We start from the raw sequence: 27938 nt of genomic DNA on the forward strand, positions 1-27938 counted from the left end.
TAATGATGATGTTTATAAATAAGGCAATATTACTCCACTATATTATCAATATATTGTGTGTATTCTCTTATATTTTTTATTACATAAGAAAGAGTTGAGGCTGAAGTGGACAAGTTTCTATCAACGTGTCTATTTGAGTATACTTTTGGAAAGAGTTATCAAAAAATATTTTTTGTTATATTTTAATTTAATTAGTGTATAATAAAATAATGGCACTCACCCCTTAAATTTTTTATATTAATAATATTGCTCAGATATTTATTTATATTTAATGAGATGATTTCAAATCGTTTAATTAGCATCACTTAAAAAATTATGAATGAATATTGGACTCGTATATAATATGATTTTTTTCGTAACTAGCACAAAAACAATTGACACCTTTTTCATTTCATTAATTGTGAAAACAAATTCTCAAAATAAAGACTTTATCAATTCATACTAAAAAACATATTGTGTTCATATATGTTGAATGGATAAATCGATCAAAAGTGCGCCATATTTATCAGGAGGCTAATAGGTGAAAAAGCATGATTTAAATTAATAGTAATAACTATTGTTATAAATACAATTGTTTATAAAGATAACTTTATCTTGAAAATAAATTATTTTTTACTTTTGCTTTTTGGGAAAGCAAATATTTATGACTTCTAACTTCTTCCAACAATAAAAATTGCTTATGTTACTATTTAAAAAAACTTTTAATTATAGCCAAACACTTTAAGGGGTCGTTTGGTTTGAATATGAGTTATGATGGGATAAGTTATGTTGGGATAAGTTATGTTGGGATTAGTTATGATGGGATAAGTTGTCCTGGGATTATTTCTTATTGAGTGTTTGGTTTGTTATATTCAAAATAATATATATTGATAAATTTTAAGAACAAGTTGTTTGTTTACAAAATTACCCTTCACTTTATTTAAACTTTTTAAATTTTTCTTTGTGAGCTTTAGTTATTCATTTTTTAAAATAAAACTTTTATTTTTTTTAACTTAAATATTTTTGTTTATGTATTCCCATGATAAGTACCATGTGTATTTAAAAATATAACTTTTTTCTTATTTAGCTTAAAAATAGAACTTTCCTCTTAAGTTTATTAAAGAGAAGAAAATTTATGAGAAATCAAAATAAAATAAACATAAGAATTAGTCAAATAAATTCATAAATAAAAATTATATTTATATAGTATAATTTTTTAATAGAAAAATATGTATAATTATCATAAAAATAAGGAGTAGTAAATATTATTATACATGGTATTAAAAAAAATGTAAATATACATAAATGTAAAAAATGATATATAAAAAGGATTTAAAGGGACATATTTGTCATTTACCTATTCTATCTCGGGATAAGTTATCCCGGGATTACTATACCACCCATGGGGAGGGATAACTTATCCCGGTACTAATTATTAATCCCGGGATAAGTTATCCCGGACTTGCCAACCAAACAACATAATTTTTTTTTTTATCCCATCACTATTTCCTTATCCCATCACTATTATTTCTAATCCCTCACACCAAACGAGCCCTAAATCTCCCATAAAGCACCCTTTTGGAGAAGAGAAAATAGACTTGCCAAAAATTTGGCCAAACATTCAATAAATCTTTGTGTTAACAAAGGAAGATGCTAAAGTTAGCAGGCGTTTGACCATGCGATATCATATCATGATATAAAATCGTGAGATGAAATCAGCGTTTGAATATGCAATTTCATATTCTCCAAAAATCATGATATGAGAATTACATATTGATTTGGATTATTAAATATAAAAATTGACCCACAAGTTTATATTTTGTTAAAACAACCCCACATTTATATCTAATAACCATATATTTCATACGTAAATAAAGTTTAGAATTACATCATTACTTTTTAAAATTTATTATTCTCACCAATATAAAATTTATTATTACTTTAAATTTGATGAATATAAATGATAAAGTAGAAATTGATTTGGTGAATATAAATAAGAACAGAGTGAGTAATACTTTTTTTTATTTTACATAATAAAAAAAGTCTCTTTCGGCTACATATGAAAATGTTTAAATCAATTTAATATGAAAAAAGACAAAATTGGTGATGTATGTTTGATAATCACTACTTCAAATATGTTTGATTTTTAGCATGAAATTAATGCACTAAAAGTGTGTAATTGCACACGAAACAAGGCATGAATCATTATGATATTGACACACAAGTGAAAATTGACATAGTTTGGGCAGTGCTGCATAATTATTTGCGAGAATACCAAAGGAGTGATAAAATATTTATGGTCTATGAGCATGAAAATATAGTTGCGAATGATATTGATCAACAAATGGCTCAAAGTAACAATGTTGGTTCGTCTTCTCGGTCATATGACCGAGAAATGCAAGTTCAACGTGAGGAGATTATCCGTACTATGTGAGAAAATTATATTAAAGACTAGTACACTATATTTTATGTTCAATTTTTTTACTGAATTAAAGTTTGATCAATTAGCTAAATCTATATGGAAAAAAACTGTTAAACGATAAATTATCGATTATGTCAATAAAATTCTCAATAATTTAAAACATATGTTAAAAGCGTGGAATGCCTTCAAAAATATGTTACGTACAGAAAATAAATGCAGTTGTCTTAGATGTCATTTCTTAGGTGTAACATATCCACTATTGTGTAGAAGAAAAAAACATTGTATTTATTCTAAACTTATTAGCTATTTGAAAAACACGTTATAAATTGTTCATTTTTTCAAATTTGAAAAACAACTTCAAGTCGAAATTGAATTTAAGGCTAAAATATAATATTCAAATAAATAAGAGAATATTTATTTTTTATCATAAAAAGAGTCCTACATTGTGAATTCGGCATAATGCATAAACGTAGTCTTAACTCGACTACAACTGATAATTATGTCCTCAAACTTTGATATGCATAAGTAGACACTTAATTTTGTATAAAGTTGAACAAGTAAACTCACACGTCCTATGTGGTAAAATAGTCGTAGAGCGCTACGTAGGATGTAAATTGTCATGTAGGACACCACGTAAGATGCGTATATCTACTTGATCAACTTTATATAAATTTAAATATCTACCTATATACACCTAAAAGTGAAACACATAATTATCAGCTAAAGTCAAATTAACGAAAAATTTGTGTATTATCCTTTTGAATTCTCTCTCTCAAACTCATATCAACATCATGAAGCTAGGCCAGGGTACACCCTGACACATTCATATACACATCAAGAGTGCACATGTACGTACCTTGAATGTTAGACAAGTATAGTAAGTATTTGAGGAAAGACATAAAAACACTATTAAAGTTGTCTCGTATTTACATAAAGATACATTAATTTTTAAAATATCCTATCACCTCATAAAACTATTTAATATCTTTGTAAATGGGCCATTTTGACCCATTCCCTTGTCGGGTTGTTACCACACAAATGAGGCGCGTCATGCAATGTTTTCACTGCCATGGACCAATTTAAAAGTGCCACGTGTCATTTTCTTTCTTTATTATTAATTATTTAATTAATTTATGTCATCTTCCCCAAATTTAAATCCAAAATAGCAATTGGTAGCCCTAATTTTTCAATCTCATAGTTTTTTCCATAGCAAGATCAACATATTTTTGGCACTCCCAATTTGACTTATTTTGAAAAAACACCCATAAAAATCCATGTATTAATTTTTTTACCTTTATTAGGAATAGTTTTTATTTTTTCAAATCTTTTTTCTCATCTTCCGTAACATCACTAGCTTATCCATATTTCTTGGGGCATATCCATGTCTTCCTTCATTCTTTTTTCCTTTTTTTCTTTTTCGTTTTATGGTCATTGTTTTTTTTAAAAAACTAATGTTGTTGTGTTCATTCTTATTTTTTTAATAACAAATTAGTTTAGTAATTTTTTCCTCCTACAAATCAAGATTGAGATTTTGGAGCAATGAAACTATGGAAAACTTGATTTAGAAGTAAGAAGTTGGAGAAGGTGGTGATTTAAATTTCAAATTTTGAGTTGATGATATTTTGAGTATTTGAATTTTGATTATTTGACGGTGTTTATTTTCATAAATAAATTAATTGGTGGTAGTTTAACAAATAATTGGTAGTGTTACTGCGAAATCAGTCCCGCCACAGCGGGATTGATGATTGTTGCAGCGATGATGAAGGAAGGGCTACTTGAAGAACACAAGTTGAGGCGAAGAAGAAAGAGAAAAAGAAAAAAAAAGAAAAAAAAAAGAAAAAGAAAAGCAAAGAAATCAAATAAAAAATAATTAAAAATTACATTTAACACGTGTCAAGTGACTATTAGTGCGTGACTTACAAATATTTTTGTATGTATAAGTGGTATTGGGTGAAAAATGGGGTATGCATACTATTTTGAAGTTGTTCAATGGGGTAATAGGATACCCGCAAACTTAAAGTGTCTTTTTGAAAATTCAAAACAACTTCAGTGGTTACTTTATGTCTTTTCTCAAAGTATTTTAAATGTTCATGTAAAAATAATTAGAAAAATGACAGATGATTTTACTGAAGTAGAAAAAATGAATGTCATTTTCCTTTCAGTAGTCCTTTGGTACCAATTAACCAATACAATATTTAGCTGCAACAATAACCTAAGTCCAGTAAAATAAGAAGAAACATGACTTTATTGATAAAGATTGCGGATATAATTTTGTTGCTCTCTTGATTCTACTCTCCTAAGATTTATTAATGATTCGAGGGCCATTAGTGACATATTTCTCGAACTAGGATGATTTAGATTTGATCTCTATATGAATATTCCATAACTTTTGTGGAATATTTGAGATATTTCTTTTAAGGAAATTTAGTACCCTTTATATAGGCATGGACTAAGATTTAAGATTGAATAGCCTTCAAATATTCTAATTAAAACTGAACATACCTTCCTAATTCGAATTGAACACGTCTCACAAAATTTCAATGTCTACATATACATACATATATATAGAGAGAGAGAAAGATGAAAAGTTTGCATTTTTGGGTGGAATTTCACTTTCTCCATCACTACTGCTCACCTACTCTCTACCACACACATTAATGTTGCACACAACAACAACAATAGGGACTCGTCTAATTACTATTACGACATAAATTTGAAATGAGGTCAATTTAAATGGTATATATTTATGTATTCTGCCTATCATTTTATTCTTCTATGACAATTTCTTTTAAGACGCTTTAATCTTGATGAATTTTTTCATTTACAAAAATATTGTTTTATTTTTTCAAGCAATGTACGTGAGATGTGATTTTTCTTTATTTAAACAATAGGAATATAATTAATTAATTAGGGGTTAGCTAGCTAGATCTTTTTTATCATCCAAAGTAATGTAAGAGAACACCCAATTAATTTATTACATGATAATTAATACCTATAAAGTTAAGTATAAATATAAATTCTAGGCTCAAACTAAAAGTACAGTCATGTCAAGTTTATATATGTTGTCATTGTCACAAAGGAATGGTGGCTGTTACTCTACGTGGTACAATTATTGACTTCTAAAATCTATTTTCATTAAAAGTATATATAATAATCTTGGGCGTCAAGTTCTATAAATACTATTACCAACGAATAAGGTTATTTCTTCTTTAATACTCCTAAGAGTTTTTGAATTTGAGTTGGATATGAAAAAATTCATGGTAGGAAGTGTTTTTTTCCGAATGGTGTTCTATGCAATGCAAATTCAAAATAGTCAAACTCCGATATAGACATTGAATACCATATAAAAAATTTAAAAAAATATTTATTTATTTTTATAAATACTACTTCCAAACTCATGACATCTTATAGAAATAATAGTGTTTGATATTTTTATCCTCGTATATATGTACGTGTTGCACAAATAATTTATTACTCATTTGCCCTTCTATTATTAGATTAGACACGAGACAACTCAAAATGGCCTAAAGTTAAACTCAAACGGAGGTTGGAGGCCTTGATTTTTAATTATTTAAATGAAGTTTATTATAGCCAATTTATTTAATTTCCTTGAGTCATATTATTCTAGACTTGTCAAATTTTTACTAATTCTTTCTCTCGTATGAAAAGTATATATTTTCTATAAATAATACCAATACTTTTTTCTTTAAAAATAAATATCTATAACTTATTATTGTTTTTAAAAAAATGAGGCTCCTCAAATTAGGTGCCTAAATTTGTTGTCCTCTTTTAGACTCGTAGAGCCGCCATTGACTTAACACAGTAAAAAATAAAGATTTTGAAACTCATAATATCAAATGTTCCAAAACATTTAAATGATTATATTTTGAAATTTATAATTTCAATAACGATTCGATTTTCGTTCCCACTTTTAGAGAATCAACTGTTCCAAAACATTTAAATAATTATATTTTGAAATTTATAATTTCGATTACAATTCGATTTTCATTCTCTCTTTCGGAGAACTCTTTTTAAGGACAGAAGCACATCCAAACATGACATAATGTTCGTGCATAAAATATTTTATATGAGAAATATAAAATTAAATCTTTTTGTGACAAATTTAAAATAAAATAATACTAAACAAAGTGTAATGAACGGAATATATAGTTTAAATACTCTATGAGAATTGAGAGGCAGAAATTATAAATTAAATATAAATGATATCTGCATATGAAAGCTTATGCATAACTATATATGTATGGAATTATACTAGTAAAATTCCGAGTCAAATAAGCATGGCACACCATACCATAAAAGAACTATAATCGACAACTTACTATACACCAACATGGTTCGAGCCCCAGCAGGGCCACTGGAGGCATTACAAACCGGCCGTGTCTCCAGGGCCCCGTGGAACTAACCGTGGTGGACCCGCCTTGAAACAGCGGGACCCGGTGGGTATAGCTAGTCGGGTTCGCAAAGCGACGCCCGGAAACCACGGTAAAAAAAAAAAAACAAAAAAACTATACACCAACATGGGTATGGTGCACTAGTGAAAGTGCCCACCCTTAATCAGAGAACTCGAGTTTGAGTTTTAGGTATGGAGAAAATTCTGTTGGGAGCGCCATCTCAGAATGAGCCCTGCAATGCACGACTCGAATTTAGTCGGAGCTCTAATATAGACTCCGAACACCGAATGAAAAAAAAAAAAAAAACTTACTATACTCTATATAAAATTGATTCGAATATTCTGGACTAAATTTAAAAAAGAACTCGTATTGCCTTCTTGCCTAAAATACATAAAAGTACTTCGATTATTAATTATAACAAACTTTACATTATTAACTTAAAATGATTTTGTTAGGTAAAAAGAGGTTAGGCAACAATTATAAGATTCTAATTTAGTTTTACTGTTTCAGGTTTGCCTACTTAATAAATCTAGTACTAAAAGTGTCACTATCCATTTTTTAAAATTACTTTAGCGACGTTTAATTATGTAGTTTTTGGGGAAAAGACAAATCAAAAAAAGAAAAAGCATGAAAACACTCATTAATTCTTCTTTTTTCTTGAAGATTTGTCCAACAAAAGTGTTGTTTTAATATTGAAAAAATTCCAACCGACAAAAAGAGAACTCCTTTATACATGTTGATTCCTAAGACGAGAAATAGTTCTTTTATGTTTGATATTTTTGACGAATTTATTCACGTTATCAATTTTAGATCTTTAATAAAGTAGGAATATTGTGGTAAGTTGATGATTAATATAAATGTAATCAATTTAAGACGGATCTTTATAATATAACTATGGTAAAATAAGTTTAAATTGAAAAAAAAAAATGAAGTGTGAAAATTTATATACTAAGCTATCTAGATTTGAAGTGAAGATATCATAGTATTATTGTAGGAATAGTTTTTAACCTTTGTTTCCATTCAATAGAATCTATGTACTTGATGATTGATGACACACAAAAATCTAATGATCAATTATTTGAATGTTAAGAGGACATGCATTTATTTTAGTGGTGTATATGAAAAAGAGTGTCAAACTACCCTTTTTGGGTCATAGGTTGGTCCATAAAATAGAGACAATTTTCTTTAACTTTCTTCTTTATAGATAGCTGTGGGGGAAATTGGAGTTGTATATATATTTTGTTTTCTTTAATCATAATCCTTTTTCATCGTCCCCCTTTCATAAGCATGTAGGAAAAAAAGAAAAAGAAATTAGTAGCTACAATATTTTATGTAATATATTTGTTATTTTAATTATCAAAGAAAGAATGAAACTTTTTTTTTTCTTTTTGAAAACTACTTATTAATTTTAGCATGTTAGGACTTTCACCACCACTATATGTTTGATACTTAACATATATTTGGTTAAGCTAAGGGTGTGTTTGGCGCGTAGGAAAATGTTTTTTTGAAAAGCAAGTTAATTTCTAATCTATTTTTTCATGTTTGGTTTGTGAGTAGAAAATATTTTATGATTTTTTTTTAATATTTGGTTGGTGAATGAAAAATATTTTCCTGAAAATATCTTTTATTTTTGAATTGAAACTAGAAAATCTCTTTAGAAAAATAAATCTGATCCAATAATCAACTTCGATAATTTTTTATTACCATACTTCTTGTTTGATTGAAATTCTGAACAGGCTGTCTCATCAAGTTTATATATAGGCTAACTTTCAGTTCGATTCAATGGAACTGTAATGAACAATAATTTTCTAACTAACAAACCAACCAACTGTTACTTACTTACAACATAATGTACTGACATGGTCAATATTAAGACTAATTAGTTGATTAGCACCGTAATTAAAACTACTTTTTTTTTTATCTTCACAAGATAAGAATAAAACTGCATATATACTATCCTTTTCAGTCTTCACATGTGAAATTATATTAGAAATTCCTTTGTTGTCATCTAGTTAATAAAGAGATTTAAACAAGTTTTGCATATTGTTGGAATTGTTAGTGGGGGGACCAATTAGTGTGTGGCAAAAAGAACAACAACTAACTAATTAATTAATTAACATTTAAATAACATCTAATCAAGACCTAAAAATAGTAAAGGAATTGTTAGACATCCTGAAAAAGACATACTCATATGCTTAATCATGCCAAAATCCTTTTCAAAACAGCATCATAGTATCTATCATCTATCATGAGAAAAATATAAATATGAACAAAGAAGAATTTGGTTATGGTCCCCTCTTATAGTCAAAAGGACTAGCAAGGAGTAAGGGGCATGGACTGTTTCACCATGCCTCAACCCCACCAAGAAAAATATTTATACTATATAATAATATTTACCTAGGTCCACATTTTTTAATTCATATTTCAATAATTTAATTTAACCACCCCACCCTGGCTTTGAAGGCGGGGGGAATTAATTTATTTCAGGTAAAAGTACAGCTCCAGTATGGCAGAAAAGTGCTCTTACCAAATGGAGCACTAAATTTTTTTATTCGTACTAATACATAAAAGATTGGTCATGAATATTTAGAATTGTATGTATTTGATCATCATAAATATAAAATTAGATATATAAATTAGAGTTGTGTTTTAAAATTTTGTGAGATATATAAATTAGAGTTGTGTTTTAAAATTTTGTGAGTGATATAGAGAGAAAATAATAGATAACTTTTTCATATTTTTAAATTCAACTTTAAAGTTGAATTATTTAATATCACAAATAGAATACTGCATCATTTTTATAGTACTAATTTTTTTATAATGCAAATTAAATATATCTTGGTTTTTGTTATGGATAAGATGAGGGAAGCGATACTGAGATGATTTGAGCCTATGAAGAAGTGTGCTAACGCCCTAGTGATCAGAAGGTGGGAGAGATTGATTGAAGGGGTACGCGGAAAGGTAGAGGTAAGCCAAAAAAATATTGGGGGAGGGGGGATGATTAGATAGGATATGACACAACTTTATATTACTGAGTATATGAATCTAGATAGAAAAGAGTGGAGATCGTGTAGAAGGTTAGTAGAGGACTAGTCGTACTCTTATAGTTATTGTCGTAGGTTGTTTATCACACTATTTTGTTATTGTTTTTCTTTAGAGTCCCTACTTCTACTCTTCAGGTATGCATTAGGTAAATTCCTACTGTGTAAATTATTTAGCTATTTTTATTACTTTCATGTAGACTTTACACTATTTTTTTATTATCTACTTAAGTTGAACGTTTTTCGAAAATAAAATTTTAGCGTTTACCAGAAAACGATAATCTACCCTTTCCAGAGTTTTAAGTTATTTCACCGGATATGTTGATATTATTATTGGTTTTTAATTTTATTAAAATAAAGATGATTACTAGAGTATTTTTTAAGTAGGAGTTAGATTTGCTTCTTCTCCCCTTTCAATTTGAATACTTTATATTTGAAGCTCCGTACTCTGACAATGACTACTGAAGGATGGGTAGCACATGCCTCCTGTCAAATCATAACTCTATTGGACGGCCACGATCTCCCGTACGATTCTCTCAACGGCTGCGATCTCCTTTCTCCCAAACCTTCCTCTGATAACAGCAAGAAAGAGAGAAATGAGGCATTACTATTACCTCTCTTTTCTCTCTCTCTCTCTCTCTACTGTTATCAGGTCGACCTTGGTCGGGTGGGGTATAAAGAGACTAACAGCACACCTTTTCTCTCTCTCTCTCTTCAAAACTGATAGTGATATCAGAAAAAGCTGAAGTTGAGCTCAGCTTAGATTCTATCAACTTATTGAATTGAAGAAAAAGGGTATCATCACAATTTAATGGAAGTATTGGAGAAAGAGAAGTTTTTTTAAAGGACTTTTTGGTTAATGCATGTGGAGATTGTAAGGGGATCATATTCATAATGGGCAAGAGGTGGGGTATCTTGAAGATAGGGTTTCAGTTGGTTTTTGGAGTTGGAATTGAGGGTTTTGTGTAATTGAGTGGATAATTACAGAGAAGGGTGTTGAGTGTAGTAGTACTATAATTTTCTTAACATTTTTAAGGGAAGTGGATTTTAAATAAATAAATAAATAAATAAATATATATGAAGCTTTCAACATCAGGAATGGGTCAGCAGGCTCATGAAGGAGGTATCTTCTACTTCTTTATACTTTTTCTTCCCTTGCTGTCTTCTCTTTGGGGGATTTTGGCTTTTTGTATATCACTGTCGGTATGCTTGTGTTACACTTTGTTTTTGTTCTAATAAGATAAAAGGAATATATGTTGATGATTTCCATATTTGTTGGTTAGTGAGTGAGATAATCTTAAGTATCTGTAATTAAGGTCAATTAAATTATTGCTGATGGATTTTTAATTCTGAAAGTAGAGAAAAAGTGTTTGAACTCAGAGCTATGGCATGCGTGTGCTGGTCCTCTGGTGTGCCTACCAACAGTCGGAAGTCGAGTTGTTTACTTTCCTCAGGGTCATAGTGAACAGGTCTTTCTCCTTCAATCACATTTCATTCTTTATCACACAAAGTGATACAATCTATTATTAGTCAAATTACTGATGCTCCCTTATTGGAATGGAGTGACAGGTAGCTGCAACAACTAATAAAGAAGTTGATGCACATATACCCAATTACCCAAATTTGTCGCCACAGTTGATCTGTCAACTCCACAATGTCACAATGCATGTGGGTTTCATCTGTTTTCCCAATTCTCTAGTGATTTACTAATTCCTATGCAAGTTGTATTAGGCGCATAGGTAATTGATTACTTGTCAAATTTCAGGCAGATGTTGAAACAGACGAAGTATATGCACAAATGACTTTGCAGCCCTTGACACCGGTACACCCGAGTGTTGCTATAAATGATTCTTAATAATATTGCCTTTTTTGCATCAACTACTTATGAATGGGGTCTCAAAAATACTCTTGTGTTGGATTTCAGGAAGAACAAAAAGATACATATCTTCCTGTTGAGTTTGGAATCCCTAGCAAGCAGCCTACTAACTATTTTTGTAAGACGCTGACTGCAAGTGATACTAGCACACATGGTGGCTTTTCTGTCCCTAGACGTGCCGCAGAGAAAGTTTTTCCTCCTCTGGTGATTACTGATCCCATGGCTGTCATTTTGACTTGGCTCTAGTGCTATGCCTGATATTGTTGTCTTTTCTACTGGCACTCAGGATTTCTCGCAGACACCACCTGCCCAAGAACTAATTGCAAGGGATCTGCATGATGTTGAATGGAAGTTCAGGCATATTTTCCGAGGCAAGCTCTAGATGTTCTTTTCCTTATTGCTCTCTGTAGCTTTACATTGTTTAGAGTATCTTCAGCTGTAATCTCAAAGCCGGTGGGTGTTTTAACTCATGGAGCAAAAGCTAGACACTGTCATGAATTGGGCATGTGCTTCATCTCTGTTTCTGTTGCAATTTCCAATTAAATCATCCAGTTTGTTATTTTGTGTAGGGTTGTACTGTTGTTTCCCAGGTCTTGTTATTTTGTGTAGGGTTGTTCTGTTGTTTCCCAGGTCATACATCCCTATCCTGTTATATTATTAAAAATGTATTGTGTCAGTGTCATATGTTCATGTGTGCACGTCTTATTATTCATTTGAGTGGGGAACAATGCCGAGAAAAAGGACTCACAGAATGTTATGAAAAATAAAAGAAGAGAACTTATAGCTTCCTTCTTTTGCTCTTTAATCTCCAACAGTCTTTTTAATCTTGATGCGTCTAATTGTCTATCTATAATCCGGTTAGTACTTGTCAGTTTTTCTTTATCAAGATTCCTAAAATTGAAGTACACCTAGAGTTTCGATGATCATTTAGGGGTGGGATCAGGCAATAGTATAGTTGTTTTGTTAGTGATGTGAAAGAGGATAAGGAATGGGATATCACTTCCTCTAGCATGTTGTATGATTTTCTCTCTATTTTAGGATCTGCCAAAATGTTTAACATCATTCGTTGATGACATTATTTTATATTACTTTCACAACTCCTGAAAATTTTAAATTATTATACCTTCACATTTTAAACTTTGATTCGGTGATTCTTCAATCAGATATGTTTTGTCCACTATTACTCACACAAAAGTAAATTAAGTGACGGAAATAAAGTAGTATGAAATTGCACTAAAAAAATAAAAAGGTGAATGGATAGCCTAAGGTAGGGGCAGTGATGGATGGATTGCCTAGGGGTGGTGGTGGATGGAGTATGGAAGCAGGATAAGTATATTAGTTAGTCCCTCTATCCCTAAATCAGTTTTTACACATTTCAGTGTTGCAAGAAGGTTAAGTAGGTGACAAAATCTAATAATTGTATGAAATTGCACTAAAAAATATAGGTGGTGGGTACATTGCCTAGGGTGATGGTGGATGGAGTATGGAAGCAGGATAAGTACTTTAGCCTAGTCCCTCTCTCCCTAAATCTCTTGTTTACACATTTCAGTGTTGCAAGAAGGTTAAGGAGTTCAATTTCCATGTTATATTGGTGGCAAAAGAATACTACAGTTCTAAATCTACTTTATCTAGAAAGAATATTACAGTGAAAAATCTAAGTTTATGTTCATTTCTACTTCACAACAACATACCAGTATTCAATTTCTGCTTAAGATTTAATTATTTAATTATTCATAAGATGTGCAAGAGTAGGGCGACTAGACCAGATGAAAACCCAGTGGAATTTGAAAGAACATAGGCAGGGTGGTTTTGGAGAGGTTGATTGAGTTGCTTAATGTCATTTTTAAGGCAAGAAAAATGCTTGAAGAGTGGAGGTAGAGTATAATGATTCCATAGTATAAGATCAAGGGTGATGTTAAAAATTGCAACAATTATAAGGGGATCAAGTTGTTGAGCCACCCTATGGAAGTGTGGGAGAGAGTGGTGGAGTTGAAATGAGGAAGGGTGTGACTATTTTCGAGAACCAATTTGGATTCATGTCGGGTGTTCTATTCTAGAAGCCATTCATCTTGTGAGGAGACTGGTGGAGTAATATTGGGAGAGGAAGAAGGAGGGATTTACACATTGTGCTCATTGACCTAGAAAAGACATACAACAAAGTGCTTGGGGAGGTCCTAGGGAGATGCTTAGAGGCTAGAGATGTTTTTGTGGCTTACACTAGGGTTATTAAGGACATGTAAGATGGAGCTAAGACTCATGTAATGACAATGAAAAGAGACTCAGAGCACTTCCAATCACGATGAGATTGCGCAGGGATCAACTCTTAGTCCATTTATTTTTTCCTTAATGATGAACTGGTGCGGCATATCCAAGGTGAAGTGTCATGGTGTATGTTATTTGCAGATGACGTAGTATTGACTAACAAGATTCACGTCGAAGTTAACACTAACCTGGAGGTTTGGAGACAGACCTTAGGGTCTAAAAAGTTCAAATTGAACAGGACTAAAACTGTAAACTTGGAGTGTAAGTTTGATCACGTATCACACGAGGGTGGTGTGGAAGTGAGACTAGATACAAAGGTCATCCCAAGAGAGGCGGTTTCAAGTATCTTCAGTCCCTAATTCAGGGCAATAGGGAGGTCAATGATTATGTAACACATCGTATTAGTGCAGGGTGGATGAAATGGAGGCTCGCCTCGAGAGTCTTATGTGATAGGAATGTACCACCTAAATTTAAAGGAAAGTTCTACAAATTGGTGGTTAGGTCGGTTATGTTGTATGGAATAGAGTGTTGGCAAGTTCAAAACTCTCATGTCCAAAAGAAAAGTGTGGTGGAAATAAAGATGTTGAAGTGGATGTGTGGTCATAGTAGGAGAGATAAAATTAAGAATGAAGATATCTGGAATAAGGTGGGAGTGCTCTTCGTGGTGGACAAGATGAGAGAAACAAGATTGAGATGGTTCAGACATGTGAAGAAGAGGTGTGCAGAGGCCTCATTGAGGAGGTGTGACCATAGTGGGTTTTAGGATAGGTAGAGATAGGCTAAAGAAGTATTAGAGAGAGGTGATTAAATAGGACATTACACAGTTCAGCTTTTCGAGGACATGATCTTAGATTGTCATGAAGGTCGCGGATTAGGGCAAAAGGTTAGTTTGTAGTTGAGTGTTGTTTCATTTTCTAGCGGGATAGGTTGGTTGCATTGTACCCGTTTCTCAGTTTATTCCAGTAGTAGTAGCATTTGTCTTGTTGTTGGCATGTCTTGCCACTTTTGCTACTTATTACTCCCTCCGTTTAAAAAAGAATGACCTCCTTTCCTTTTTAGTTAGTTTAAAAAAGAATGACCTCTTTCCTTTTTTGGTAACATTTTAATTTCAGCTTTCCACGTGACATGTTTAAGGCCACAAGATTAAAGGGCAATTTAGTACATTTGACATAACATTAATTTAGGACCACAAGATTCAAAAGTCTTCTTTATTTTCTTAAACTCCGTGCCAAGTCAAACTAGGCCACTCTTTTTGAAACGGAGGGAGTATTTAATATGCTTCAGTTATCACATTAGTTGGTTATTGTTATTGGTCCTCTTTTGAATGCTATGTTTTGTTTTATCTATTATTTTGTATGTCCTCTTTACCTCTTCTCTTAGCTACTCTGATGTTCGTTACTCGAGCCGAGGGTCTTTCGAAAATAGCATCTCTACGTCCTCAAGGTAGGGGTAAGGTCTGCGTACATCTACCCTCCCAAGACCCCCCTTTTGGGACTACACTGGGTTTGTTGTTGTTGTATTTAATTATTTAAACTCTTGGTACATGTAAACGATACATGTGAAACTTTATGGACTTATGCAAGCAATTTGATATAATGTTCATTGATTCTTTTGTCATCCTAATCCCATTAACTTAAATTGGAACCTTTTTTCTTGGCCAAACACATACTCAATCCCTTTAACTTGCCCCTAAATTTCATTTTGGCACTTCAACTCAACCTTGTTTCATTTTAACCTTCCAACTCCATTTTTCATGTACCATTTAAATTTTTTTAAAAGTTTTACCCCGTATAAGTGTTAAGCGTGTGTTAGACAGATATTGAAAAGGTAAAAAAACATCCAATTCAATAGTGCCACGTATTTTTATTTTCTCTAGCTCATCTAGGTTTACTTGGCGTTCACAGTAATTGTATCAATTTATCATCTCTAAGCAATATAAGAATATATATTAATTAGCTATATTCAATTGATTACACACTTTATTGCTCAGATCAATTAGTGACACAGGTTAATATAAACATTGAATTTATGTTACCACAAATATATCCATCTTTTTCAGTTTATGTGGCATCAACAAATATTTGACATCATTTCGGTAATTATAATTCTAAATTTTGATATTATATCGTTCTCCTCAATCTAGCTCTTTACTTATTATTTTAACATTTTATTATGTCCTTTATAACATAGATTGTAGAATATAATTGACATTTTTTATTTTATATAGATGAAATGAATTATATAAATTAAAATAAAAAGAATATTATCTTTAGCACAAAGAGAGTCAAATAAAAAAGGAGGTAGATGAAGAAAATGAATGGATAACTAAAATAGATAGAAGGAAAAAATTGGGTTGAAGAGAAGATAGAGGAAATAAATAGGGGAGAAAGTTGTTGAACGAATAAAATGCCGAATAGTAACGATAAAAAGGATCTCTCACGCGCTTTAAAAGGTGAGTAATCTCACCAATCTGTCCAGTTAGCATTTTGTGTTTAAATGGTACATGAAAAATGGAGTTGGAGGGTTATAATGAAACTATATTGAGTGGGAGTGACAAAATGAAATTTAGAGACAAGTTAAAGGGGTTGTGTATGTATTTGGCCTTTTTTCTTTCTAAAATTTGTTTTGATAATTTGCTGGATAGAAGGACGATTCCTGGTTGGATGTGGAAGGAATGGTGTAATACGGTGTGTAACTGATAAATGTGTACCAAGTATGCTATCATCTGTTCATATTTTCTCCTTTTGCCTGCAGGACAGCCTAAGCGGCATCTTCTTACCACTGGCTGGAGTGTGTTTGTTAGCGCCAAAAGGCTTGTTGCTGGAGATTCTGTTCTATTCATTTGGTACTGTTTAACCTCCTCTTTTGACACAGCTGTACATTTTTCTCATATTATTGCATCCAGCGTGGCATTTCCCTCCAGGCTTTTTCTTGAGATAGTCGGTTCTGTGCAGGAATGAGAAAAATCAGCTCCTTCTGGGAATTCGACGTGCAGTTCGACCACAGACTGTGATGCCATCATCAGTCCTATCTAGTGATAGCATGCACATCGGATTACTTGCTGCTGCTGCTCATGCTGCTGCTACTAATAGCTGTTTCACTGTCTTTTTTAACCCAAGGTAGTGCATAACAGTACTATCCCCTTGTGTTTTCATTTATATCTATTACCTCTTTTACTTTCGCTTACTGACTTGCTTATTTTGTTAGGGCTAGCCCATCCGAATTTGTTATACCTCTTTCAAAATACATCAAAGCTGTATATCACACTCGCGTTTCTGTAGGAATGCGCTTTCGCATGCTATTTGAAACTGAAGAATCAAGTGTTCGAAGGTATGGAATGAAGTTGTTTGATCTTAAGTTGAAAGATTTCCTTTTATTTCTTGATGTTAAATTTCCTCACATATTCTGTCTGAAGTGCTATATAAGTAGGCTTGTAGTTTCTTATTGATGATTGGGCACCTGCTTTAAACTTAACTGCAGATTAGTTGCTTTTAAATATGTATCTTCTCCTATGTTTCGTTTCATCATGAATTATAGTTGGAGAATTAAGTCTAATTATGTAGAAATGATGAATTGGGATGACGGTGCACAATTATTGTTACGACCCAGGGGTACCCCCTAGACGTAACGCGGCGTACTTAACCCCGAAGGGGTCGCATACAAGCCCTTAGCATATCATAAACATAAAAGTCATAGAGTGATGCGGAATTAAAATTTTTCTTTACAGTCGAAGTCTTTCATAAAAGAGAATGGGAGTCTAGACATTGTCTCATTTAGCCATCTAAATACAATCGAATAACGAATAGGGACACAGGGACACAGCCCTTACAATAGTTCTCAAATGACATACTAAAGGAAACTACTAAGTAAAGATACTCGTCCTCGAATCTTGCGGGCTCACCAACTAGCAAGGAGAATGACCTATTCCAAGCTTGAACCAATAGAAGACCATCTTCAAGAACCAAACCCTACACTTATAGAAAATGTAGAAATATGGGTTAGTACAAGAATGCACTAAGTATGGTAGCCATGCATAAAAATCATTGAAACATGCAAAAAGGGACATTTTAGTTGAAACCATGCTATATGCCAATTTGGAGATCTTCTTTGAAAGAGTTGGAGAACATCACTCACAAGGCAACTCATATATAGTTCATCATAGCACAAAGGATAACAACATAATCATAAGCATAGTCTCCAATCATAGACATAGTGCAAATATCAATCATCATAAGACATAATGCACATACATAGTCAAATACCAAGATCATCTCATCATAATAGAATCATCACATAAGTAACCCTAAGTTATACTTGTGCCATGCATAGATAAGATCCCATAACCCTATCTACACTAAGTACCACTTTTAGGTCACCATGCTCATACTTGTCATACATTAATCTCATCCATAGTTAATACTCATAGACAAGGAAACATTCACATTCATTAGCTCATGTCAAGGAAAGTTAATCATAACAACAATCCAAATAGAGCATGCATTAATTCATAAATCATCGTAATGTAATGGAACTACACCATGGCTACTCTCAAAGTCTACTTGTGCCATGTATGAGTGAAGTCCCATACCCTCACTCATACTAAGTAGATCTTCTTGAGGAGTCATTAATCATAGTTCATGTTTTATGTTCATAGTTCATTTACATAAGAGAAACACACCATGGCTACTCTCCAAATCTACTTGTGCCATGTATGAATGGCATCCCATAATACCACTCATACTAAGTAGATCCTTTTGAGGAACCATAGCACATTCACTTTCTTGTTCATGGAGGGAAAATAGCCTTAACCGACATAGACCATGTGAGCTACATGGAATCCGGTGTCGTGTAACCCCACACCGAAAAAGGGTGTCCTACTTGCCTAAGGTAGAACTAAATGTATTAGCTTTTAGGTGGATCCACTAGCTAAAGACCTATGTGGGCACATAGTTATGGGATAGGGAGATTGCTTCTAGAAACCCGACCTATTGTATTGACGGAGGAGCTTCCATCTCATGAGGATAATTTAGAGAACCCGGCCTCTTGTATTGACGGGAGGGCCTCTACCTCACTTTCCATATCCACTCGGTGCTAAGCATTATTTCCCAAAATTACTTGTTTAGTCTTAAATTGGATTTACATGTTTGAAGGAGTGTTTTACCCTTTGTTCAACCCAACTCATAAAATAGCTCATAGATTCAAGTAGGTGAGAATGGACTTTCAACCTTAGAATCTTCATTAATATGTGAGGAAAACTTTCACATTATGATCATGTATTCTCATGAGAATGAACTTTCAATCAACACAATAGGATCATCATGGTCACGAACATATCATGCATAGAAATGTGTAAAGGTGCATATGAGAACTAGACTTTCAATTAACACCATAGATACATCATATTCATGTTCATGCATGGGTGTGTGTGTGTGGTTGTCCTTTCAATGACACAACAACAACATTATCATCTTAGACACTTCACTCTCAAAGTGTTCATAAGGTATGTACATAATATCACAACCATGCATAATTCTCATATCTTGCACACAAGTATCATAGACCATATCAAATCAACACATCTAGCATTCATCATCTTAGACATGGACATAATTGTAATTCAAGTTGTTCATTCATTGCATGCATAAGGTCATATACTCATATTGTAGGTCATGTGGGTAAAGTCCTTCCACCATAATACCATATACAATTCAACATGCATAATAGCTTTCATCTTAAATGCCTCATCATTCATAGCTCATTCATATTAGCTATTACCCTTAAGGTCCTAGAAGTCATCTTCATATTACAAGCTTTACTCTCAAGCATTACCTCACATGGTCATCATGTAAACCTAATTCTCAAGGTACACTAACCACATGCTTCATTCTTACTCATAAGCAATTCATGTCTAGGTGATCTAATCTAAGGCAATTCATCAACCTTAGAAGGTCACATCTAAACTCTCAATTTGCCTCTTTCATGACATATCCCTAGGCCACATCAATTTCACCTTTGAATCTTAGGTTAATCAAGTATACATGTGGAATCATACTAAAATCATGCAATCACATCATAATCTACTCACACCCAATTAATTGGACCAAACTTGCAACAACATTCTTTAATGTAAAGAAGGACTATAGCTAGGATTGGGGAACTCATGGATTCTTGAGGAATTCAAGTTGAAATTCATATAAAATCAGTAATACATTCATAAACAACCATAATTCAACCTTTAAAAGCAATTTTGAAAGGAATCCATGGGGTTGAGTTGAAACCATAGCTTTTGGGGATTTCTAGATTTGAGATAAAAGCTTTTGAAGGGACTCCTTGGGTGATAGCTACCCAAGGATGAAAACTACCATTGAAGATTCTTCATGAACTTTGGTAGGAAAGTTGAGTTCTTGAGCCCTAGCCTTCAATTCCTCCTTCTTCTTCTTCTTCAATGGGGGTTTCTAGAGAGAGAATATTTGGAGAGGAGATGGGTCTTCTTTTAAAAGTGACTTAAATTGGAGGAATTTCAAGTCTAAAAAGGTTATATACTTATTGGGAAAAGAGTAGAACAATGTGGGATCAATTTTTGGAGGGATTACTAAAAGACCCTAACTTAAATTTTAAAAGCAGCCTGCTGCACTTTTTTGCTCGCCCTTTGGCCCTCCTTGGCTCGCCAAGGGCACTAGGCGATACGCCTAATGGACCCTTGGCTCGCCTAATTTTACAGAATGCTCCATCATGGAGCATTTCCCATGGGCGAGGAGGAGGACCTTTGGGCGATGCGACAAGTGGATTAGTGAGCCCCGACCTAGTTCGCCCAAAATTCCAGTAGCTAGGTCAAGGGGAGGCTGCCCACTAGGCGAGGGAGGTCCATTTGGCTGATCGCCAATGGCCTTGGGTGATGGTGCTGCCCCATCGCCGAATGGTCCTTAGGAAAAATCGTTTTCCTTCACTTTTCTTAGGTAGTTTAGGCCCTTGCCCTCTTCATAGACCCTTACCCCATTCATTTTAGCTCTAGTTAAGTCTACACATTCCCGGAGTGTTACATTTATTACCCCTATGGCTTTCCATTGGCCATAGAGTTGTATATAATTTTTGTTTAATACTGGCGAAAACATAGTTGCATTCGGGTTTCAATTAATGAAATTGGTGGTTACTTCTGATAAATAAACCATTTTTTTAACCAATTAAACTAAAATTTTCATTGCTAGTAAGTTGGTGCCCGACCTTTGTGGGTGTCATTGAAATCTTTAACCTCTATATTTGTTAGATAACTCCTTTTTTTTTGTTGATAAAACTGATAAGAGTTTATGGATATGTGGGCATAAACAAAAGCCCCTGCTCAAGAGGTATACCAAAAAGTAGAATACTTACAAGAAGAAATGGTTTTCAAAAAAATCACCCAATCTTCTATGGGATCTCATGGGTGCACCAAAAAAAGGAAAAGAAGGGATAAGAGGCTACTCTTAGCGGTAAATAATTCATTTCCATCTTTTCAAAAGCTTTGATGTTTCTCTCTCCATAGTACCCACATAAGTGCTAATGGAGCAATATTCCAAGCCTTGTGCCTTCATCTCCGTCTGCCGCAATTCCAGCTAAACATCATCTCTTTTACAGTACTTGGCATCACCCATTGCACTCCAAACCAAGTAAGGATATCCCACCATAACCTCAAAACTAATCGGCAATGAAAAAGATGGTCAACATCTTCATTCAAATCCTTAGACATAAAACATCAGCTAACGTAAGTGGTCTGTCATTACAATAGATAATCTTATAGGTGGTTCTATCATTTTTCAGATACATGGGCACAATTACTGGGATTGGAGACTTAGATCCAGTTCGCTGGGCAAATTCTCACTGGCGGTCTGTCAAGGTAAATGGTCTATTTTTATTTTACCTTTAGCATTTCTCTATTTGCTATTCTTGTTCTTTTGTAACTATATCAGTTAACATAGTTTTCCCATTCATGTCTCAATTTTTGAAGGCTTTACACACTTTTCCTTTTGCGTTGCTTGGGGTTCGGGGGTGGTGTGGTGTTCAAGTCGAACCCACACATTGTGCGGGTTAGATCCTGCTCATGCCATTGAGCGGAATGCTGGTTGGCTTGATGGTCTTACTTTTATCTTCATCTTTTTGATAGAAAATCTTTTCTATTTTTTTTCCCACCCTTGTAGTTTCCCCAACTTTCATGTTATCAAGTTGAATATTTTGGACAAATTCCCAGTCTTCACCAATATATAGCACAAGTTTTGTCTACTGTATTTCTCCTGCTCGGCTTGGATTTGTGAGGACTGAGATCTTCATTTTCTTGTGCTCAGAACCAAATTCTTTTTTATTGCATTGCTTACAATATTTCTGTAAGACTACTTTGAATTGCTTTCCTCTCTCTCTCTCTCATGTGTTTGCTTGCAAACAGATACCACCTCTGAATCATCAAACTAATGCCCTTTATATTATTTCTTCAATTGTTACCCGTGGTTGACGTCTAGTTTTCTACTGCCAAATCACTTCTCACAGCCTTATGATATATGCCTTTGCTTATATCCAGGTTAAATATCTTTAATTAATTTTCTGCTGCTCGTGCTTGTCTCTCGTTAACTAAAGGATCAAATGCTTACCATTTATCAGCTATTCACATAACTTGAAATTTTTATAGTTTGGTGTCTAAATTACAGTACTCTAGTCCTCAATAAAAATAGTTTGGTGTCTAAATATCATCTGATGGTCGACTTCCATACTGCAACATCAAACTTTCTGTATTGTGTCAAGTTCTTCCTCCCACCATGTCTATCTGGCATATATGTGAATGTTAATTTGCACTGCAAGGTTTGTGCATTACTGCATTGGATATACTTGACTCACACTTACTGTCTATGTTGCTAAGACCCTTCAAAATCCTTGATGCACCTGTGGAGATCCCACACAATTGAGTGTGGTTGGAATCCACACTGAATTTTGATGTTTGACCAATATAGATTGATTGGGTTTTTTGGCTTAATTTTTGAGTTTATGTCACACACACACACATACACACACATATATGTGTGTGTGTGTGAGAGAGTTTTCTATTATACGTGCTTATGAATAAAATATTAGGTGTTTATAAAAAAAATGTTCTTATTTGTTTCAATTAATTACTTTAATTAATCAAAATATATTCCAGTAATATGCATTTATTGTCCATGTCCCAGCACTCACACCCAAATCAGGTATCCACAGCTTAACTTCACATAGCTGCAGAAATCAGATATTACAAGTGCTTTGTTCCTTCTAATTTTAGTCTTTCAAATAGTTGTATGAAAATTATAATCTGCAGCAAGGAAATTACAGATCTCCAATCATATACTGTTTTGTATGGTGAAAAATGTTTGCTTTTGTTGCTAACACTTCATATTTACACAACAAATTTCTTGAAATTATAGGTTGGTTGGGATGAGTCAACTGCAGGAGAGAGGCAACCAAGGGTCTCATTATGGGAGATTGAGCCTTTGACTACTTTTCCGATGTATCCATCTCTTTTTCCTCTTAGGCTAAAGCGGCCCTTCTATCCAGGAACGTCATCTTATCAGGGTATGGCACACTGAATGGTCATGTAATAAGAGAATTGAAGCTGTAAAACATATATTTTCTCTATTTTGGTAAAATTGTGAAGTTTGTAGTACAACTTGTCAGGAAAGAAAGAAAAAGAAAAAGTAATGGCCTATGTAGTTTTAGGGTCCGTTTGTTTGTGGAGGGATTAATTGTCTATCCCAGTATTAAATTTGGGACTACACCTGTGTTTGTGTTTGGTTGAAGGGATTACCTAAAACCTGGATAGATTTAATGTCACAATCATGGGATTATTTATCCCAGATAGGATGATATTTATAGTTATAATCCCAGAATAACCTGGTTTTGAACCAAACAACCCCGTCTCTTTTAACCCCCAATAGTTCTTCATCCTCTCTTCCCCACCCAGATAGCCATGATAGAAGGAATAAACACGAGTTTAAGCAGTATCATTGTTCAGATAGCAACCTATTCTCGTTCCTGAAGCTATACTAGTCATTTTTCTCCTTTGCTTTTGCAGATAGTAACAATGAAGCTATTAATCGAATGGCATGGTTAAGAGGGAATACTGGTGAGCTAGGACCTCATTCAATGAATCTTCAGTCTTTTGGCATGCTTCCTTGGATGCAACAGAGAGTGGATTCAACAATTCTCCCAAATGATATTAATCAGCACTATCAAGCTATGCTGGCTACTGGCTTGCAAAGTTTTGGGAGTGGAGATTTGATGAAACAGCAATTAATGCAGTTTCAGCAGCCTGTCCAATATCTCCAACATGCAAGTACTGATAATTCCATTCTGCAGCAGCAGCAGCAGCAAATAATGCAGCAAGCAGTTCATCAGCATATGCTGCCTGCTCAAACCCAAATGTTGTCAGAGAACCTTCAAAGGCAATCACAGCATCAATCCAATAATCAGTCAGAGGAACAGGCTCACCAACACACTTACCAAGAAGCATTCCAAATCCCGCACGACCAGCTCCAGCAGAGGCAACCATCAAATGTTTCCTCTCCATTTTTGAAAGCAGATTTTGCAGATTTGAACTCAAAGTTTTCAGCATCTGTTACTCCTTTGGGCGTGCAAAATATGCTAGGTTCGTTGTGTTCTGAAGGAAGTGGTAATTCATTGAATATCAATAGAACTGGTCAGTCTGTGATCATAGAGCAACCGCCTCAACAGTCCTGGATGTCAAAATTTACAGAGTCACAACTAAATACGTGCTCCAACTCATCACCACTCCCAAGATATGGGAAAGATACTTCCAGTCCTAGGGAAAATTGTAACTTGGATTCCCAGAATCAAGCGCTTTTTGGTGCTAATGTTGATTCTTCAGGGCATCTCCTTCCGACCACAGTGTCTAATGTTACTACTACATGTGCTGATATGTCCTTAATGCCACTTGGGGCTTCTGGATATCAGAATTCTCTATATGGTTATGTGCAAGACTCTTCTGAGTTGTTGCACAATGCAGGACAAATTGATCCACCAAATGCAACCCATACATTTGTCAAGGTGCTAGTTCTGCTGTTTAAGGTCGAATATTTCATTGGCATTTAGTTCATCTGACAATCATGTGAGTATAGTTTTTTGTCTATGCAGGTTTACAAATCGGGGTGTGTTGGGAGGTCACTGGATATCACCCAGTTCCACAGCTATCATGAGCTGCGACGGGAATTGGGGCAGATGTTCGGTATTGAGGGGTTCCTTGAAGACCCTCAAAGATCAGGCTGGCAGCTTGTATTTGTTGACAGGGAGAATGATATCCTTCTCCTTGGAGACGACCCATGGGAGTAAGTGTCCAATCATGGGAAGACTTTATTATATAACTTTTTCTTGAATTTCCACTACAGCTGAAGGAAGAACATATGCTTTTAAACTTGTTCCTTGTGTCACAACTTTTTTATTTATGGGGTTGCTTTTTCTTGTTTAGCATTACCTTCACATGATTTATATCTATTCAGCCCTGTGGTAGTGTTCAATCTTTTCAGAAGTGGCTTTTCTTTAGTCCTATTATAACATTATAATCTTCTCTTTATTTCCCTGGCATGGTATTTTCAGGGCGTTTGTCAATAACGTCTGGTATATAAAAATCCTTTCACCCGAAGATGTGCAGAAGCTGGGAAAGGAAGAGCCTGAATCCCTGAACCGTGGAGTGGTTGAAAGGATGAGCAGCACTAGTGCTGATGATCGAGATCTTATTTCTGGAATGCCATCTCTTGGATCGCTGGAGTACTGATTGTTGTAATGCTTTAAACGAAGAGGACTAATTCTGATTCTCGATCTTCTCAAGGGTCAGAAATTCAAATTTCTTGCCTCGTAACCTGGCTTCTTTAGCTTTCGTCTAATTGGTCCATCTCCCAATTGTATGTTGTATTTTGCATTTGGATCTAGCTGTAATAGGACTTGAGGCATCTTCCATTTGTATGGTGTAGTTTTCATTGTAATCCTGTTGTACAAGTTAGTATAACGGCTCAAGATGAGACGTGATTTATACTAAGAATCTCGTAAGTGTTAAAACTTGTTATTGCGCTTCTACCTTTCAGACAAAGAAGCAGTTGAGGATCTACATCTAGTCTTTCCTGTAGGTAAATGTTTTTGATGTTTTTTTTTTTTTTGGCTTTAATCTTCATATTAGTTCAAGAATTTTTTGATTGATGCCAAGTCACCAAAAATTTATTTATTGGTAAGCCAGGGTAACTTGCAACAATAGATGAAGATTACTTGACAATGTGAAAGGTATTTTTATTCAATTAAGACTTGTAATGAATTTGTTAAAGAAACATGAGGATTAGTGTACTCCATTTCAAATTATAAGGAACTACTTAAAGTTTCTTTTCTCTAACCATATCCATTAGCGGAGCTATTACACTCTACATTTTGTACATGTGCACCCTCTCTTTTTTGAATATTTTTCCTTTACCTCCTCAAACAATATCATGCCCTAAAACTGGAGGAGGGTGCGACTGGCCTCGATATAGATTGAATTGAGAAATCGACTATACAACAACTGAAACTGTAACACTTAGGTCGACTAGGCCACCTGTCACAATCATCTAGACCAACAAGGTCGCAACACAATAGAAACTGAAAATATAAGGTCAACATGTCATAATAAAACTATTTGAGCTACGGGAAGTCGACAAGATCATAAAATCAAATAGAACTAAAAGGTACATACACACACATCCACAAAAGCCTCTAAAAAAGTGACAAACTGAGTGCACGGGACATGGTCACGATTTACCCATACTGTACATTAAAACACAATACTATCAAAACCAAAACATGAATCCTAAAAAAAAAAGGACTGAATCTGAAATCCTAGTGCAACTGGGCATCACCGCATCAGCGCCCTTACCTGCACCTACAACACAAATGCAGCGTCCCCAGGCAAAAGGGCATTAGTACGAATGACATGTACTAGTACGTGAGACTGGAAGTTATAAACATAAGTATATTGAAGACACTAAAATCAGAGCTAGGGATAGAAACAACCTTAGACTCCAGAAGCTGAAATCTCATAACAACTTTTCTATGTGAGTACAATCAAGTAGGGTGTACAAAGGTCGGTTTGGTTTGGTTTTTCATTTAAAAAAACCTTAACCAACTATGTCGGTTTATTAAATCTAAAAACCAAATCAAACCACATAAAGTCAGTTTTTTCGGTTTCGGCTTTAGTCGGTTCTTTCGGTTTTTTACAATTATACGATATTTGAAAAAGAGATCAAATATATTTTCACTTACCTGTGTGATAAGCTAAACTTAAAAAATATTAAATGAATAGAAATTTTCTAAAAGACGGTAAAATTCACTTGAGTACAAAGTATTTTTTTGAAATATCAACGTTCATTATGTTAAATTAATAAGATTAAAGGCTACAGACAAACTGAGTACAAAACAAAATATTTACAAAGTAAATTGTTAATTTTGAATTTGAAAACTATAACAATATAATTGTAACTTCGGATCTTAATACAAAATAAAATATTTACAAATTTTACAATCCCAAATTTGAAATAAAATATATAAACATTCAAAACTATAAACTAATTAAAAAATATTAACAAAGTAGATTATAAATAATATATATATATATATATATATATATATATATATATATATATATATTTCGGTTTGATTTGGGTTCAGTTTGACTTTTTTTCTTTTAATACCAAACCAAACCAAGAGTGGTCGATTTTTTTTTTCAACCGCCAAATCAACCAAACCACAAATAATTTTTTTTCTGATTTGATTTGGTTCGATGCTTCAATTTGACTTTACGATTTGGCTTGTACACCCTAGAATCAAGTAAGCACATATACATTCCCTAATGGTGAACTGTACGATAATTCAGTCATAATGATTGATCCTGCCCAACCGAGATGACCATTTCGGAGGTG

At 33.7% G+C, this 27938-nt stretch overlaps 1 protein-coding gene across 11 annotated transcripts in view; it reads left to right on the forward strand.

The window, feature by feature from the left end:
* Positions 1-27938, forward strand: part of LOC125834553 (auxin response factor 8-like) — a 771942-nt gene that overhangs the window by 651588 nt on the left and 92416 nt on the right. For 4 of the 11 annotated variants that reach the window (XM_049513680.1, XM_049513681.1, XM_049513682.1 and 1 more), the window contains exons 2-15: positions 10931-10977; positions 11211-11323; positions 11424-11522; positions 11620-11676; positions 11779-11934; positions 12017-12101; positions 16747-16837; positions 16947-17111; positions 17200-17322; positions 21787-21862; positions 23412-23559; positions 24059-25050; positions 25138-25328; positions 25597-26005. In XM_049513680.1, the coding sequence (XP_049369637.1) occupies positions 10932-10977; positions 11211-11323; positions 11424-11522; positions 11620-11676; positions 11779-11934; positions 12017-12101; positions 16747-16837; positions 16947-17111; positions 17200-17322; positions 21787-21862; positions 23412-23559; positions 24059-25050; positions 25138-25328; positions 25597-25774 (2520 nt within the window). In that variant the 5' untranslated portion in view covers position 10931 and the 3' untranslated portion in view covers positions 25775-26005. Of the gene's footprint in view, positions 1-10476; positions 10978-11210; positions 11374-11423; positions 11523-11619; positions 11677-11778; positions 11935-12016; positions 12102-16746; positions 16838-16946; positions 17112-17199; positions 17323-21786; positions 21863-23411; positions 23560-24058; positions 25072-25121; positions 25330-25596; positions 26006-27938 lie in introns of those variants that run through there. The other 7 variants (XM_049513686.1, XR_007443364.1, XM_049513694.1 and 4 more) reach the window with 7 other exon arrangements.

Source organism: Solanum verrucosum, unplaced genomic scaffold, assembly GCF_900185275.1.
Source record: "Solanum verrucosum unplaced genomic scaffold, falcon-dt-bn FXZP01000287.1, whole genome shotgun sequence".
Taxonomy (NCBI): Eukaryota; Viridiplantae; Streptophyta; class Magnoliopsida; order Solanales; family Solanaceae; genus Solanum; species Solanum verrucosum.